This window comes from Pelophylax lessonae, assembly GCF_965119305.1.
Source record: "Pelophylax lessonae genome assembly, chromosome: 9".
Lineage (NCBI taxonomy): Eukaryota > Metazoa > Chordata > Amphibia > Anura > Ranidae > Pelophylax > Pelophylax lessonae.
Window position 1 is genome coordinate 95,685,959 of NC_138776.1, and position 13,905 is coordinate 95,699,863.

At 41.6% G+C, this 13,905-nt stretch overlaps 1 protein-coding gene across 2 annotated transcripts in view; it reads right to left on the reverse strand.

Annotated features, from left to right (window-relative positions):
• Positions 1–13,905, reverse strand: part of NT5C2 (5'-nucleotidase, cytosolic II) — a 242,470-nt gene that overhangs the window by 57,266 nt on the left and 171,299 nt on the right. For both annotated transcript variants that reach the window (XM_082268055.1, XM_082268054.1), the window contains exons 9-10: positions 10,484–10,537; positions 3,352–3,435 (exon numbers count right to left, since the gene is read on the reverse strand). In XM_082268055.1, the coding sequence (XP_082124181.1) occupies positions 3,352–3,435; positions 10,484–10,537 (138 nt within the window). The remainder of the gene's footprint in view (positions 1–3,351; positions 3,436–10,483; positions 10,538–13,905) is intronic.

Genomic DNA, 13,905 nt, shown 5'->3' on the forward strand with positions numbered 1-13,905 from the left:
ACGCACATCTGCTTTCTAGTTACAAGTTAACCCTGGTCACGAGGTATTTTAATACGCTGAAGGCACATGTGGACTGAAAAAAAAAACACTAACTGAAATGTACTGACGTTTATGAAAAGTAGATACTGAATTTATAAAAATTTAACGTATGGAAACTGAAGCCTGGGCATTTTTGTGTAGTAAAATGAGCTAGTGTAAAATGAGCCGTCTTACCAGCTGGCTTACTTCTGTATACTTTGTAAACTCAGTGACCTCTCACTCTGCAGCTCTGTTATATACAGCAATGCTGTTTACACAACACTCAGCTTTAAATGTGACCCATCAGCGTGAACCTTTACCCAGACCGCCAGAAAAGACATTATCAGGAGACTGTGCTGCACCATTTTAAAGATATATTAGGGTACTCCCAGCAAAGTTTATTACATTTTTAACTAGCAAAGTTTGAAGTGTCTAAACTATTTTTTCTTTGCTATCCCGGGTTTAAGTTTAAGGTAAACCTGCCATGAGTGAAATCTAGGAGTTGCCAGGGTTGTCTTCCTCTTGTAAATGCTAGTTAGCTGGAAATACTGCTGTCTCATTAAGTTTTATATTTTCACTGACTGAAATTACAAGTAGGTGGATCAGTAAAGTCTTTGTCTTCTGTCCAGTCATTGATCCAAAGAACTGAAACAAGATAGTCAGTTTGACAGCCAGGCATCTAGCATTGTCAGGAGTAGAGCTCAGCAACAGCAGTAATCATGTCCTGTTTCATTGCAGGTTTCTGCCAGGTTTACATTTGTTCGATCACAGAGATTGCATGTAATTCGGAGCGCACTGCTCCTAAAATTACATGCGATGTCTGTGCGGTGCAAATTCAGCCATGCAGTTTGTATGGCTGAATTCGCACCGCAATCGCACTAAAACACGCACAGGACCCATTTTGGTCCGCAGCAGAATCGGATTGCATGGTGGTTCACACTAGTGCGATCCAATTCTGTGCGAACTTTCAGATCGCACTGCGATATGCGATTTGATCTGGGGGTGTCGTTAACTTTTAATTGACACCCCCAGCGTATCGCATATGGCAGTGTGAACTGCCAGGGGTGCGGATGCGATGCGGGAACACGCTGTATATTCGCAGCGTTCCCGCATCGCAGAAATGTGAACCAGTAAGGTCTTTTCATGCTTTCGTGTTCCTGGTCACTCACTTTGAATATGGATGTTGTAGTCATTCTCTCCTCAGCCTGAAATGGTTCTTGGGGCCTTTTCACAACATAATGCTGTGTGCTGCAATGCAGTTTGTTAAGCAGCGCATTAAAAATTAATGCGCTTGAAACGCACAGCAATGCATGCAAACACGTGGCAGGATTTTATGGCAGTGCACATGCATTTTGGAGATGTGTTCTGCTGGCATTCACAAAAAAATGGCACTGCAGAACACTAATGCATGTTAAGGGTGTTGTCATTTGTTCACGCCGACTGTACCCATATATGCAGCCCCGCTGGACTGGCCTTTTTTCTGTGGGGCTGCATATGTGCGTATCGCCCTTTGTGTATAGAGACTGGGGTTTCACAGAGAGCCCCGGGCCCCGTACTAACGATCAGGACCCGGACCTCCTGATTCCAGGTCACCTGATTGCTGTGATAGCCTCTGACTGGTTATCACAGCGATCAGTCACTGTGAAGCCTGTAGCCTGTTTTCTTTCTCTGTGAATGAAGGAGAGGGCTATTCATTATCTCTCTCTCTCCTTGCAGAGAAAATAAATAAATAATAATAATAATAAAAAAATACCTAGATAAAGGTTTCATCTAGGTCAGTGCCAGGGTTTGTGTGTGGGTCAAGGTCAGGGTTAGTATTCTCTTTTTTTTTTTTTTCTTAGTATCAGTGTGTTTCAGGTAGGATTAAAAAAACGCAAAATGGGCACAATTGTTTCTGACATACTACAGGCACAAACTAACATACACATATGTGGCATCATTTTGATCGTCAGGAGCAGGGGAATTTAATTTGGGTTGTTCTTTGGTGAAAGGTTATGGTAGTAGCAAAAAATATACAGCTAAATTAAAAAAAAAAAAAAAAAAGATTAATTTTACTATTTTGGGCCAGTTTTCATTTGATAATGAAAAAAATAAAATTTACCACTTAAAGAAAGCCCAATTTGTTCTGATAAAAACGTGGTATAATCCATCTGGATGCACAAAGTAGTTGTGATGATATGTACAGTTTTACTAAAAAAAAGAGAAACAATGTTACCCTTCTCTGTCAGAATGCAAGGTAAAATGAATGTCCACACTGTGGTATGGTGGCACTGTCCACGTAGGTATCAAGGGCATAAAACTTCATTCAAGTCTAAAAATGCCTGGAAATAATGTAAAGTTGCTGACTGCGATCCAAAATGGGAGCGAGGCTGCCTGTTCAGAAGGACTGGAAACCCATGCTGAAACAGAATGGGGGGGGGGGGGTGCCAAGCGACCACTTTGTGTAGTTGTAGCAGACTGGCTGAGGAAAGAGGTGTGGCTAGCCTCCGAAACGCATTCCAACTGGTTGTTCTCTCCCGAGGGTTGACAGGTGGTGCCCCGGCTCTTGACAGCTCGCTCCCCGGCGTCCTCCGACATTTCTCTACTACTGGAGCCGCAGCACGGACAGACAGCCTGGCCACGTGCAGGATGCTTTTTAGAGCTCTCTGGCTTGAGACTCCTGCACACCTGATACCTTTGCGAGTGTAACCTTTTATGCAATTTTACTTCTTCATAAAAATCTGTGCTACACAAAGTGGTCACGTGGCGCTGCTTTCTCCTTCTCTCCCTCTCCCACAGTTTTACTAACACATGTCAAAGTTTCAAAATTGTGCTTGGGCATTTAGATTTGTCTTACCCTTAAAGTGGAGCTCCACCCAAAAGGGGAAGTTCCGCTTGTTTGCTTCCTCCCCCCACTCCGCTGCCTAATTTGGCACCTTTCGGTGGGAGGGGGGGGAATTGGGTACGGAACACCTGTGCATCCCATGCAGGCAAGCGTGGTACTTCACATGGGTATACGCTTTGGTACGCCTGTGTGCCCAAGGCCTAATAATGCATCCTTAAGATTTTTCATACAAGGAAATTTTTATGGAAAATATTATTGCTAGGTAAACAATTTTAAGTAATTTTGAGTAATCATTGTCCAGATGCTGAAAGGATCAGCTCCCATCTCCTACATTATGACTGCAGCTGTTATAACCTTGTCTACGCCCGTATCAAGGCCTAGCTCTACCAATGTTACACAGGAAGGGGTTAAAGAAAATTAGGCTGTTGCCACATTCATCTCCGAGGAGCCTACATGCTCTCTAGCACCCTGGCAACATACAGTGAGGTGAATATTTAATTAGCACTTACATGAGTATATTTATAGTCGCTGTTGGTGACCAGAAAAATCTTCCCCACTTCATTCATACGACTCAGCAGGAGAGGCAGTTTGGACTGAAAGGGAAGTTAGAGATGTAAAAAGCTCCACAATAAAAAACAATGTCTTTATCAGTAAAGCAATACAAAAATAAATGACAATATGCAAAGTGCAACAATCCACAACAAGCAGTCGGTAAGGATATGCAAAGAACACATCTCACATCAAAAAATCAGGTGTCAGTTTACTCAAATCTGTGCACAAACAAGTAAAATAGCTGAATCCGTGCTATAGTTCAGGTTTGGATTTGCCATGTCGTTTACTATGGAGTTGATTTTAGAATTCAATTAGCATTTTTTTAAGCTTTTAAACAATAATGTTGTGAAATGTAAAGGGTACAGGAGTGGCCCCACCATGCATAGTCCTCTTTTCTTCCAATTTATTTAACAATCTCTGTACGGGGCGTGGCCAAGAGCAGCATGTGAGCAGACGCTTTTCAACGGACCTCCCGACATTTCTGCAACAATCCTGTTTCCAGTCTCACAGCAGCGATCTTTTGGCTCACCCATGTTCCATATTGCCTCTTATTCATGTTCCATATTACCTGCTACCGGTCCGGGAGCTGCCCTGAGCCTGTTGCAGCATCATGGGATATGAGATTTTATGCCCGTAAGCAGTTGGGAACATCGGAATTGGTGATGGAAGAGGATACTGTGTGTCCCCCAGAACTATTACATATAGAGCAGGAGGCCGCAGAGAGTGTTCTAGGCCCAGCTCCTGTGACTGACCAGCAGCTTACTGATACTGAGGAAGCAGAGGACTCATGTAAGCAGCCCACATTAGCAGCAATACTCTGGGCAGTGAATAAGTGTACACGCTGAAAGATCTCTTTGGGGGACTAAAAGAGGCGGTGGCACTGATTAGGCAAGACTTGCAGAAAGTCAGGGAGTGTACAACGGCTGTGGAAATCAAGGTCAGTGACCTGGAAGATCAGTTACCCCCCTTGTCAGAGAATACCAGTCTGCCGCACGCTTAGCTAGAGCCACTGATCTGCACACTGAGGACATTGAAAATTGTCTGCAGCGCAACAATGTCCGTATGGTTTGTCTACCAGAGAAGGTAGAGGGCAGAGACTCCACAGCCTTTGTGGAGCAATGGTTAATGGACATGTTTGGCAAGGAAGCATTTACATCTCTATATGCAGTGGAAAGGGTTTATAGGGTTTCTCCCAGGCCTCTACAACCTGACTGCCCTCTACTCACTATGCTGGCATGCCTGTTAAATTCTGAAGATAAGAAAATCAAACTGAGACTGGCCAGACAATAACAGGATATACCGTTTAATGGACTTTTTTTACCCTGACTTCTCTGCAGAGGTCCAGAAGAGCAGAGCACAATTGTCAACCGCAAAACAGAGCCTTTGAAAGCTACAAGCCTCAAATGCCATGCTAAACCCTGCAACGCTGCACATCACTGCTAGAGGGCAGGCCTACTTCTTTGAAACTGCTGCAGAAGCTTCTGCCTGGCTTGATGCTAATGAGAACGCCATTTGTCCAGCCAGTAGAGCACTGGTGGAAGAAGACTAGGAGGCTATCCCTGGTTGGCTGATCCGCTTGAGAACCAGGGTGCCACTAAGGCATCTTTGTATAACCCTTGTCTGGGAGGGTTCCTGGGAACGTTCTATCATTGTTTGTATGCGGTTACATAGTTATAGTGCTCTGCATACACAAATATGACTGATGGGTAAATAAGGGTGATGTTACAATGTGAAATTTATTAATAGTCCATACAAAAAATAATCCTGTACTTTAAAATCAAAATACATTTAAGGTTACTAACTTGTATATACCAAGTGTTTGCCTTGGTGTGCCAAAATAGTGATTAGAATACGTGACGATTTTTAGAATAATCAATTCTAAAAAATATGCAGTGTGACAATAAATAATTTATATAACAATGTAAAAAAGCATTATGACATCAATGACACAGTGCGTGCCATTTTGGTGTGGTATTAGGTGAATTATAGATTGTTTGCTGCTCCATGCTCTATAGGTGTGCCTCCAATTACTCTATGTGTTGACACCTTATTTTATTTATTTATATTTGTGTATGCGCAGCAGTATTACTATATAATATTGTTTGTATGTGTATAGATAAATCACAGAGTGATTGCAGGATACATACCAACATATTATAGCAGCTCACAGGATACACTAAACTGTTGGTCTATACATATTCTGTGTCCCCCTGAGGAATGGGATATGTTCCCCTGAGAAAGGCACATGACCCTGTGCTGACACGGGTAGGGGAGGGGCCCCAGTGGAGACGGAGCCTGGCTGTATACAGAGAGGAACACACTTGGCACAATCCAAGCATAATTACTGCATTCTGCCTGTACAGATTGGTGCGCTACAAACACCAAAGACATGTGAATGTACCCTTGTATTTATTTTAATAAAATTTTAGAGAGGTAAAGCACTATCAGTCTCTTTCTCCCCAATTTATGAAACAACACTAACTACATCATAGGAGGAGCTCCGCCATCTAGAGGAGAGCACCCCTTTGAGGAGACAAGAGGAACAAGCAGCCCATAATATCCCAGTGTGGATAAAAAGCGCTTTATGACCAAGCTTAAATAGCAAGGTCACAACAATAGAGGTGAGGATCCATCTATAGGGGGGAGCACTTCTTAAAGTGTCAACACATAGCGGAGTAATTGAAGGGACATCCATAGAGCACAGAGCAGCAAACAATTTATAATTCACCCAATACCGCACCAAAATCGCACAAACTGTATCATTGATGTCATAATGCTTTTTTACATTGTCATATAAATTAATTATTTATTGTCACACTGCAGATTTTTTCTAATTGATTATTTTAAAAATTGTCACATATGCTAATATTCACTATTTTGGCGCACCAAGGCAAACACTTGGGATATACAAGTTAGTAACCTTCAATGTATTTTGATTTTGATTTTAAAGCACAAGATTATTTTTGTATAGGACTATTAATCTATTTTACATTGCAACATCACCGTTATTCACCCATCAGTCATATTTGTGTATGCGCAGCACTAGAACTATATATTATTATATGTATGTGTATAGAGAAAGCACAGAGTGATTGCAGCATACATACCAACATAATATAGTAGCTCACAGGATACACTAAACTATTGTTCGTATGCTGATTACAGGAAATTTGTAAGGATTACTCTACAAGTTTGTTACCTTTACCATCTCTATTTACTTACCCTTCTGCCTAAGGGGATGCCACGGTCGCAGCGGCAGGAGAGACCTGTTGTCCTCCACAAGTTGTTTTACTTATGTTTATTGGGTTTTTTTAGCGCCAAAGTGCTTGAAAAGCGCTCCAGTGTGAAAGGGCTCTTAAAGTTTAAAAAGCTTAAAGCACAACTCTGGGAACATTTAAAGTGGTTCTAAAGGCATAAGGTTTTTTATCCTAATGCATTCGACGCATTAGGATAAAAAACCTTATGTTTGTAGCAGCCTCCCTTATACCTACCTGAGGCCCATATTGATCCAGCAATGTTGCACGAGAGACTCGGCTGTCCAGGACTCTCCCTCATGATTGGCTGAGACACACAGCGGGCGCCATTGCTGTCAAAGTCAGCCATTGCTGTCAAAGTCAGTGAGCCAACGAGGAGAGAGGGGGTGGGGCCAAGCCGCAGCTCCATGTCCGAATGGACAAACAGAGCAGTCGCTTGGCTCGGGTGCCTCCAAAACAAGCTGCTTGCTGTGTGGGGCACTTGGCAGGAGGGAGGGGCCAGGAGAGTCAGATAGGGACCCAAGAAGAGGCAGATTGGGGCTGCTCTGTGCAAAACCACTGCACAGAGCACATAAGTATAACATGTTTGTTATTTTTAAAGAAAAAAAAATAAAAGACTTTAGTATCACTTTAAAATTATCCTCTGCCATGCAAGGGTTAATAACATTTTTGTTGCCTAGGGGAGAGGAGAAACAATTTTTTTTTACCTGATCCTCCGCTCCCCCTGGCAGATAATGTACCTCTACGCTCTAGGGACACACTGTCTCTTGGGGGACACCCTGTCCAATGCTGCTTTGATCTTGATGGCATCAAGACCCTAAATTGCTGGAGCTTGGGGAAGAAGTTGTGGGGAAGCTGGAGGAATGTAAATTGTTTTTTGTTCCCCCCAGAACAGGCACAGCACACTGCAAGGGATCATTTATAAGTTGCCTGGAGTTGGATTTACTGCAAACAGTAAGGCTGGCCACGGGCTGCAGGAAAGAAATTTGTTTGATTCCCCCATCAACACAGACAGTGCTGATGTAGGAATCCCTCCTGCCGGGCCACTGTCTTTACCCAGCAGGGGGGCAGGTGGGGCAAGCCGTTCCCGCCGGGAGAAGACAGTGATTTTTGCAGGCAGGTATAGTAGCCACTAGCGATATTCACAAGAGAATCCACCAGGCTGGTTTTACCCAAGTTGAGCGATCAACTTGGTACATTCAGCCTGCCCATTACCAGTTCCAATCTCGGCTGAGTTTCGAACCATGTATGGCCATGCCTAAGTAATTTGCCCTTCCAGATTTGTCAGTCACCTGCTACTCCACCTTAAATATCACTCTGCTTTTGTAAAAAAAAAGTTAATAAAAGACTGTATTTGGGAGAACATTTGACACTATCCCATAACTTGAAAAATGCAGCCATCTTCAACTAGTAGTGGGGGGAACAAAGTGAGCAAGAAAAAGGAAAGGAGCCATTTACATTATTTTAGAGAGAGCAGCCTGTAGACCCCTTATGTTTCTTCTTCATGTTTATGAACATATAAATCTGAGGGAAAGGTGTGCAACTGTAAAACGTGACACTGATATGTACAGTGGGTACGGAAAGTATTCAGACCCCCTTAAATTTTTCACTCTTTGTTATATTGCAGCCAATTTGCTAAAATCATTTAAGTTCATTCTTCTTCCTCATGAATGTACACATAGCACCCCATACTGACAGAAAAACACAGAATTGTTGACATTGTTGCAGATTTATTAAAAAAGAAAAACTGAAATATCACATGGTCCTAAGTACTCAGACCCTTTGCTCAGTATTTAGTAGAAGCCCCCTTTTGATCTCCTCCAGTTCTGTCAGGTTGGATGGTAAACGTTGGTGGACAGCCATTTTTAGGTCTCTCCAGAGATGCTCAATTGGGTTTAAGTCAGGGCTCTGGCTGGGCCATTCAAGAACAGTCACGGAGTTGTTGTGAAGCCACTCCTTCGTTATTTTAGCTGTGTGCTTAGGGTCATTGTCTTGTTGGAAGGTAAACCTTCGGCCCAGTCTGAGGTCCAGAGCACTCTGAAGGTTTTTGTCCAGGAAGAAGAATGAACTTAAATGATTTTAGCAAATGGCTGCAATATAACAAAGAGTGAAAAATGTAAGGGGGTCTGAATACTTTCCGTACCCACTGTACTCTAAATGACTCCAAAATGCAATACCATGGGACTAACTTTTTATGTGGCAAGAATTTAAAACTAAGGTAGGAAATGCAATGATTAATTTTTTTTTTTTTTTTTGTTCAAACAACAGGTTGAACAAAAGAAAATAAACTGATTCCCCTATCCACACATATGAGGTGGATTGTGGAATCCCTTATGCTGAGCGATTGTATTCTGACACCGGGGAGACTTCCCCCCACCATAAGAATACACTCATTAGCGTCAGCGGCACTGATCAACAGAAAATTCCAACAGGCTGGTTGTACAGAAGTCGATGGAGTGATTGACTTCTGTAAAACCGGCCTGCCATGGATGGATCAAAATGTATCTAGTCCATGCTGAACCGGCTGAATTTCAATTCATCTATGGCTGGCTTTTTTCCTGCCTCCGTGTATTTCCATGCAGTGTTTTATTATATTTACTTAACCTCTTATCCAATTGTAGGTATGGGGAATAGGTCTCTTAAAGTGTTCCTAAACCCAGGACCCTGCATTCACTTCATCTGGTCTCCAACAGTACACAGAACATGGGAATGCAATTATTTTAGTAAATATAAACTGCTAAATACCTTTTCTTATCATCAGTATATAGCAGCCTTGTGACTTCTATCAGGGTCTAGTAAAGCTTGAAGGAGGAGTTTTCTTTCTACTCCTACTGTATGAGGCTAAGTGACCCCTGACCCTCTATCTGGACAATGCTGATTGGCTCTGTGCTGATCACATGAACCCTCCCAAGAAAAAAAAAAAAAAAAACTCTTTCGCAATACACACCAAACAGCATGTGCAGCTGGTCCCCAAAGGTTCTGCACTATCAGCTGATTGACTGGGGACTGTGGAAGAAGGGGAGGATCAGAGAAGGATGAAACGGCCTTTTTACATAACGTGCAGGATTAACCCCATAGGTTCCACAGTGAGTATAACAAGCATGCTTTACTGCATATACAGACTGATTTTACTGTTGTGGGTTTGGAAAAACTTTAAGTTAAAGTGGATGTAAACCCCATTCATGAAGTCTGACCTGACCACATATATCTGTAGAGTTTACTTATCTCTCTAGAAAAGCCCTAAGTCCTGTGTCTTTCCGCTGCGCCGTTCCCCTGTTATCAGCATGATAACATCCGACAAGCTCTCCCACACAGTAGATAAAAGCAGCTGAAAAATTGTGTTGGGGAAGGGACTTCGAGATAGATAAGCAAAGAGCTGGTCTATTCACAGCACAGCTCTGCAAGTTTCTTTGTTCCTCTGCCTATGTGGAGGGGAGGGGGGGGTACCTTTCCTCCAATCAGCTCACACACAGTGTATGTCTAGACTCCCCTTCCATTGCTGAAACAGGAAGACATTTTTCTAACACAGTGTGCACTTTCTAAAGAATATAGAAAGCTTAGGACTGCAGATATACAGTACATGTAAAACCTATATAGGGAGATTTGTCTCATCTCTGTGTACCATCTGAGGCTGTACACTTCACTGGGTATATGTGAGGGTATACATCCACTTTAATTAAAAAGGGAAAATAAGCCACTAATAAAATCCACCTGTGCAGCCTTTTTCAATAAAAAGAATGGGGGAAAAGAACACAAATACATTTGTCTCCTGAGCACATCAATATGAGATTTATTCCTACCAAATTGATTTCAGGGCCCAGAAAAACACACTTACATCTTTCACAACATACTTCGGCAAATTCTCCAGGGTTTTCTCCTTAAGTGATCCCTGAAAAAGAAAGACACAGGAATTCAGTGTCCTGCCCGCTAGACATTCAATGCTAAATCTTGGAAAAACAAAGTCTGTTCTTGAGTCATAGATAAGGCTGTAAAAACACAGCTAAATCTGCTTTATATTCAAGTGGATTCTAGATGAATACAGATTCTGTATGACCACAGCACAACAAAGGCAGCTTCAGAGGTATTAAATAGTGAAACATTGGGTTCAGTTTAGTAAGGCTGCAATATCTCTGAAAAAAAAGCCTATTTATAAATCACAGCGGTGTGCTTTTTTAGTGTGTTTAGTGTTCCGTTGACATAGACCCCTTACTTTTACGTTTGAGGAGAGAAATAGTGGAGTGCAGTCACTTCAGAATTTTAATGTTCCAAAAGAAGAATTGTCAATCTAATTTTGCTTTAATAAATTAATAAGGATGAAGTTTAAACTGCGTATACTTTCCCCTCCCTGGTTGCTACTCCATGCTAATAACATTGTTTAATAAAACCTTTCTAATTTTATTACCCACCTATTTCAAGATTCAGTGACATCGTCACTGGATCTCTGTGGTTCTCTAAGCAATATAGGAAGATTATAACTAATGGAAGGGGTTGCCAGGGTGCTGTACATAGCTTTCTGAAAACATCACAGCTCCCTACCTTGAGTTCTCCTGTCAATAGTACTCAGCCCTGATGCAAGCAGTTTGTTGGATCTTAGGAGGAGTTATGAAAATTTTAAAATGTCTTGATGGGTGGAGGTCTGTCTGGAGGTGCGGGTGTTCCTAGGCAGGCTGCTTATACTGAGCATTCATTAATAAAAGAACCATAAAACATCGACTTGCTTTATACTTACCTGCTCTGTGGTTTTGCACAGAGCAGCCCCAATCCTCCTCTTCTCAGGTCCCCCGCCAGCGCTCCTGGCCCCTCCCTCCTGCCGAGTGACCCCAGAGCAAGCAGCTTGCAATGGGGGTACCCAAGCAGGCTCGCTCTGAGCCGCTGCTCTGTGTGTCCATTCACACACAGAACTGCAACTCAGCCCTGCACCTTCTCTCTCCTCATTGGCTCACTGGTTGTGATCAACAAAAGCAGAAGTTAATAAGGAGGGACATTCCCTGGAGAGCCGAAGCTCTCATGCACATCGCTGGATCACGATGGGGCTCAGGTATAAGGTGGGGGGGGGGGGGCTGCACAGTTAAGATTTTTATTTTTAACCTTCATGTTCTGACTTGCTGCAGCTTCTAATGCACACTATAAAAAGCTCACAGTGTGCAGTAAAAGCAGAGTAAGTCAGTACAGGAAAAAGATGACTGTACAATTGTGCAGGACTGAAGGTAAAGCTGCAGTTCAACTTGAAATATTTTTCAAGATAACAGAAAGGGTATGATGGTTAACCCAGAAGCCACAAAGTCATGTTAAGACGATAACACACAACTAAGATGCAGTAATTTTATCTGAATCTATGCACATTTGCACAGATTTGTTGCTTTAAACAGTTTTTCCTGGGATTGAGGTCATAATTCTGTGCTAGCTCAGTTTATTGGATCAGCATTAAAGAGTTTTTTTTTCTATATTTTTATTGAATTTCAAAATAGTTTAACGATACAAAAGTTGCTTTTCTCAAAAAAGGTACCATCACAAAAAGACATTTCTCCCCTTCCCAACACCCCCCCCCCCCCCGCCCACCACCTGCCTTCACTCTTCTATTGCTCTCTTGTGCATCCTCCCCTCTTTCTCTTTGCCTAATCCTTGTTCTCCCCTATTCCTTCCAGATTTCTGCGTATCTTATAGGATTTTTAAATTCCGCCCATTTTCTCCATTTAATTGAGAAACTGTCTGATTCTCCTCTCTCTATATATATATATATTCAATTCTTTTAAACCGATCTCTAAGTGTGGGGCTTTCCAGATCTAACCATTTTTTTGGGATTACCCCCTTGGCTGCATTTATCAAGTTTCGTACTATTGTGAGTTTATAATTTTTTTCTGTTTGTCCGATTTACGAAATAAGCATACCCATGGGTCATCAATGATATTTACTCCTGTAATCTCCCCAATAAGTTGTTGCACCTTCTGCCAGTATTCCCAGATCTTTGGACAGTCCCACCAAATGTGGGCCATTGAACCTTTCATATTATATCCCCTCCAACATAGTGAAGATTTCTCTGGTTGGCATTTCCGTGCTTTTTATGGTGTTAGGTACCAGCTCAAGAGACATTTATAGGTAATTTCAATGTTTTTTATGTCAATCGCTAAACTATGAACAGCACTCAATATTATATCTCCTTCTTGTTCTTTTAATCATGTTCCTATCTCTTTTTACCATGTCTCTATAAACGGAGGCCTTCTCAGACCTGCTAATTCAGTTACCCTTTTGTATATCTGGGATATACCATGTTTTACTTTTGTGGATTACATCATTTTTCCACTAGGTTCAAATCTTTCTCAGTTCTAATGTGTCCTGGCAAGGACTCCTCAAAATGTTTTAACTGGGGATATCTCCATTCATTCAGAGACAGATTCTCTCCCTTTATTTGAAGTTCGTTGTATGGCCTTATCTTTCCCCCTCCTGTAATATCTTTTAACTGCAAGTTTTTGATCCAATTACAATATTGTTTCTCGTTCCCAGGTGCAAAATAGTTTGTGCCTTATAATGATATAAGTGGCGATTTATATACCCATTTAGCTTGTCTATATATTGTGTCCCATATCTTAAATAGGACTCTGGTTATTTCATGTATATATTCATGCGACTCCTTATATTTATATATTTAAGACATTCTTGTCTAATTGTGTTCCACTTAGCGTGGTTTCAATCTTAAACCAACTTTTATCTGAATTAGTTTTTGCCTATTCTGCCATTCGTGAAGTTATAACTGCAGTGTAATATCCTAATGTCTGGTGCAGCTAAACCCCCTAGTGATTTCTCTTTACTAAGTATTGTGTACTATAACCTAGGCTTCTTTCCCTGCCAAACAAACTTTAGTATCATTGTTTTAACTATTTTAAAGTATCTGTGGGATGGCTATTGGTAACATTTGAAATTTATATAACATTTTGGGGAGAATTACCATCTTGACCATATTTATTCAACCCAACCATGAGAGTGGTGATAATTATTTAAAATCTGCTTTTATCTCATTAAGTAGGGGGATGTAGTTGGCGTGGTATAAGCTCTTTGTCGGATAGACTAGTTTTATTTTAATTCTGACTTTGCCCATATAAATGAAAATTTGTGCTGCAAAGCTAGCGCTTCTCACTTACTGAACACAGTGTTCAGAATTTCTAATTTTATTGGGTTAATCCTAAAGTTTGAAATTCTTTTAGTTCTTATATTATGTTTGGGAGTGTTATTCTAGGGTTAGTGATGTAGAATAGGACATCA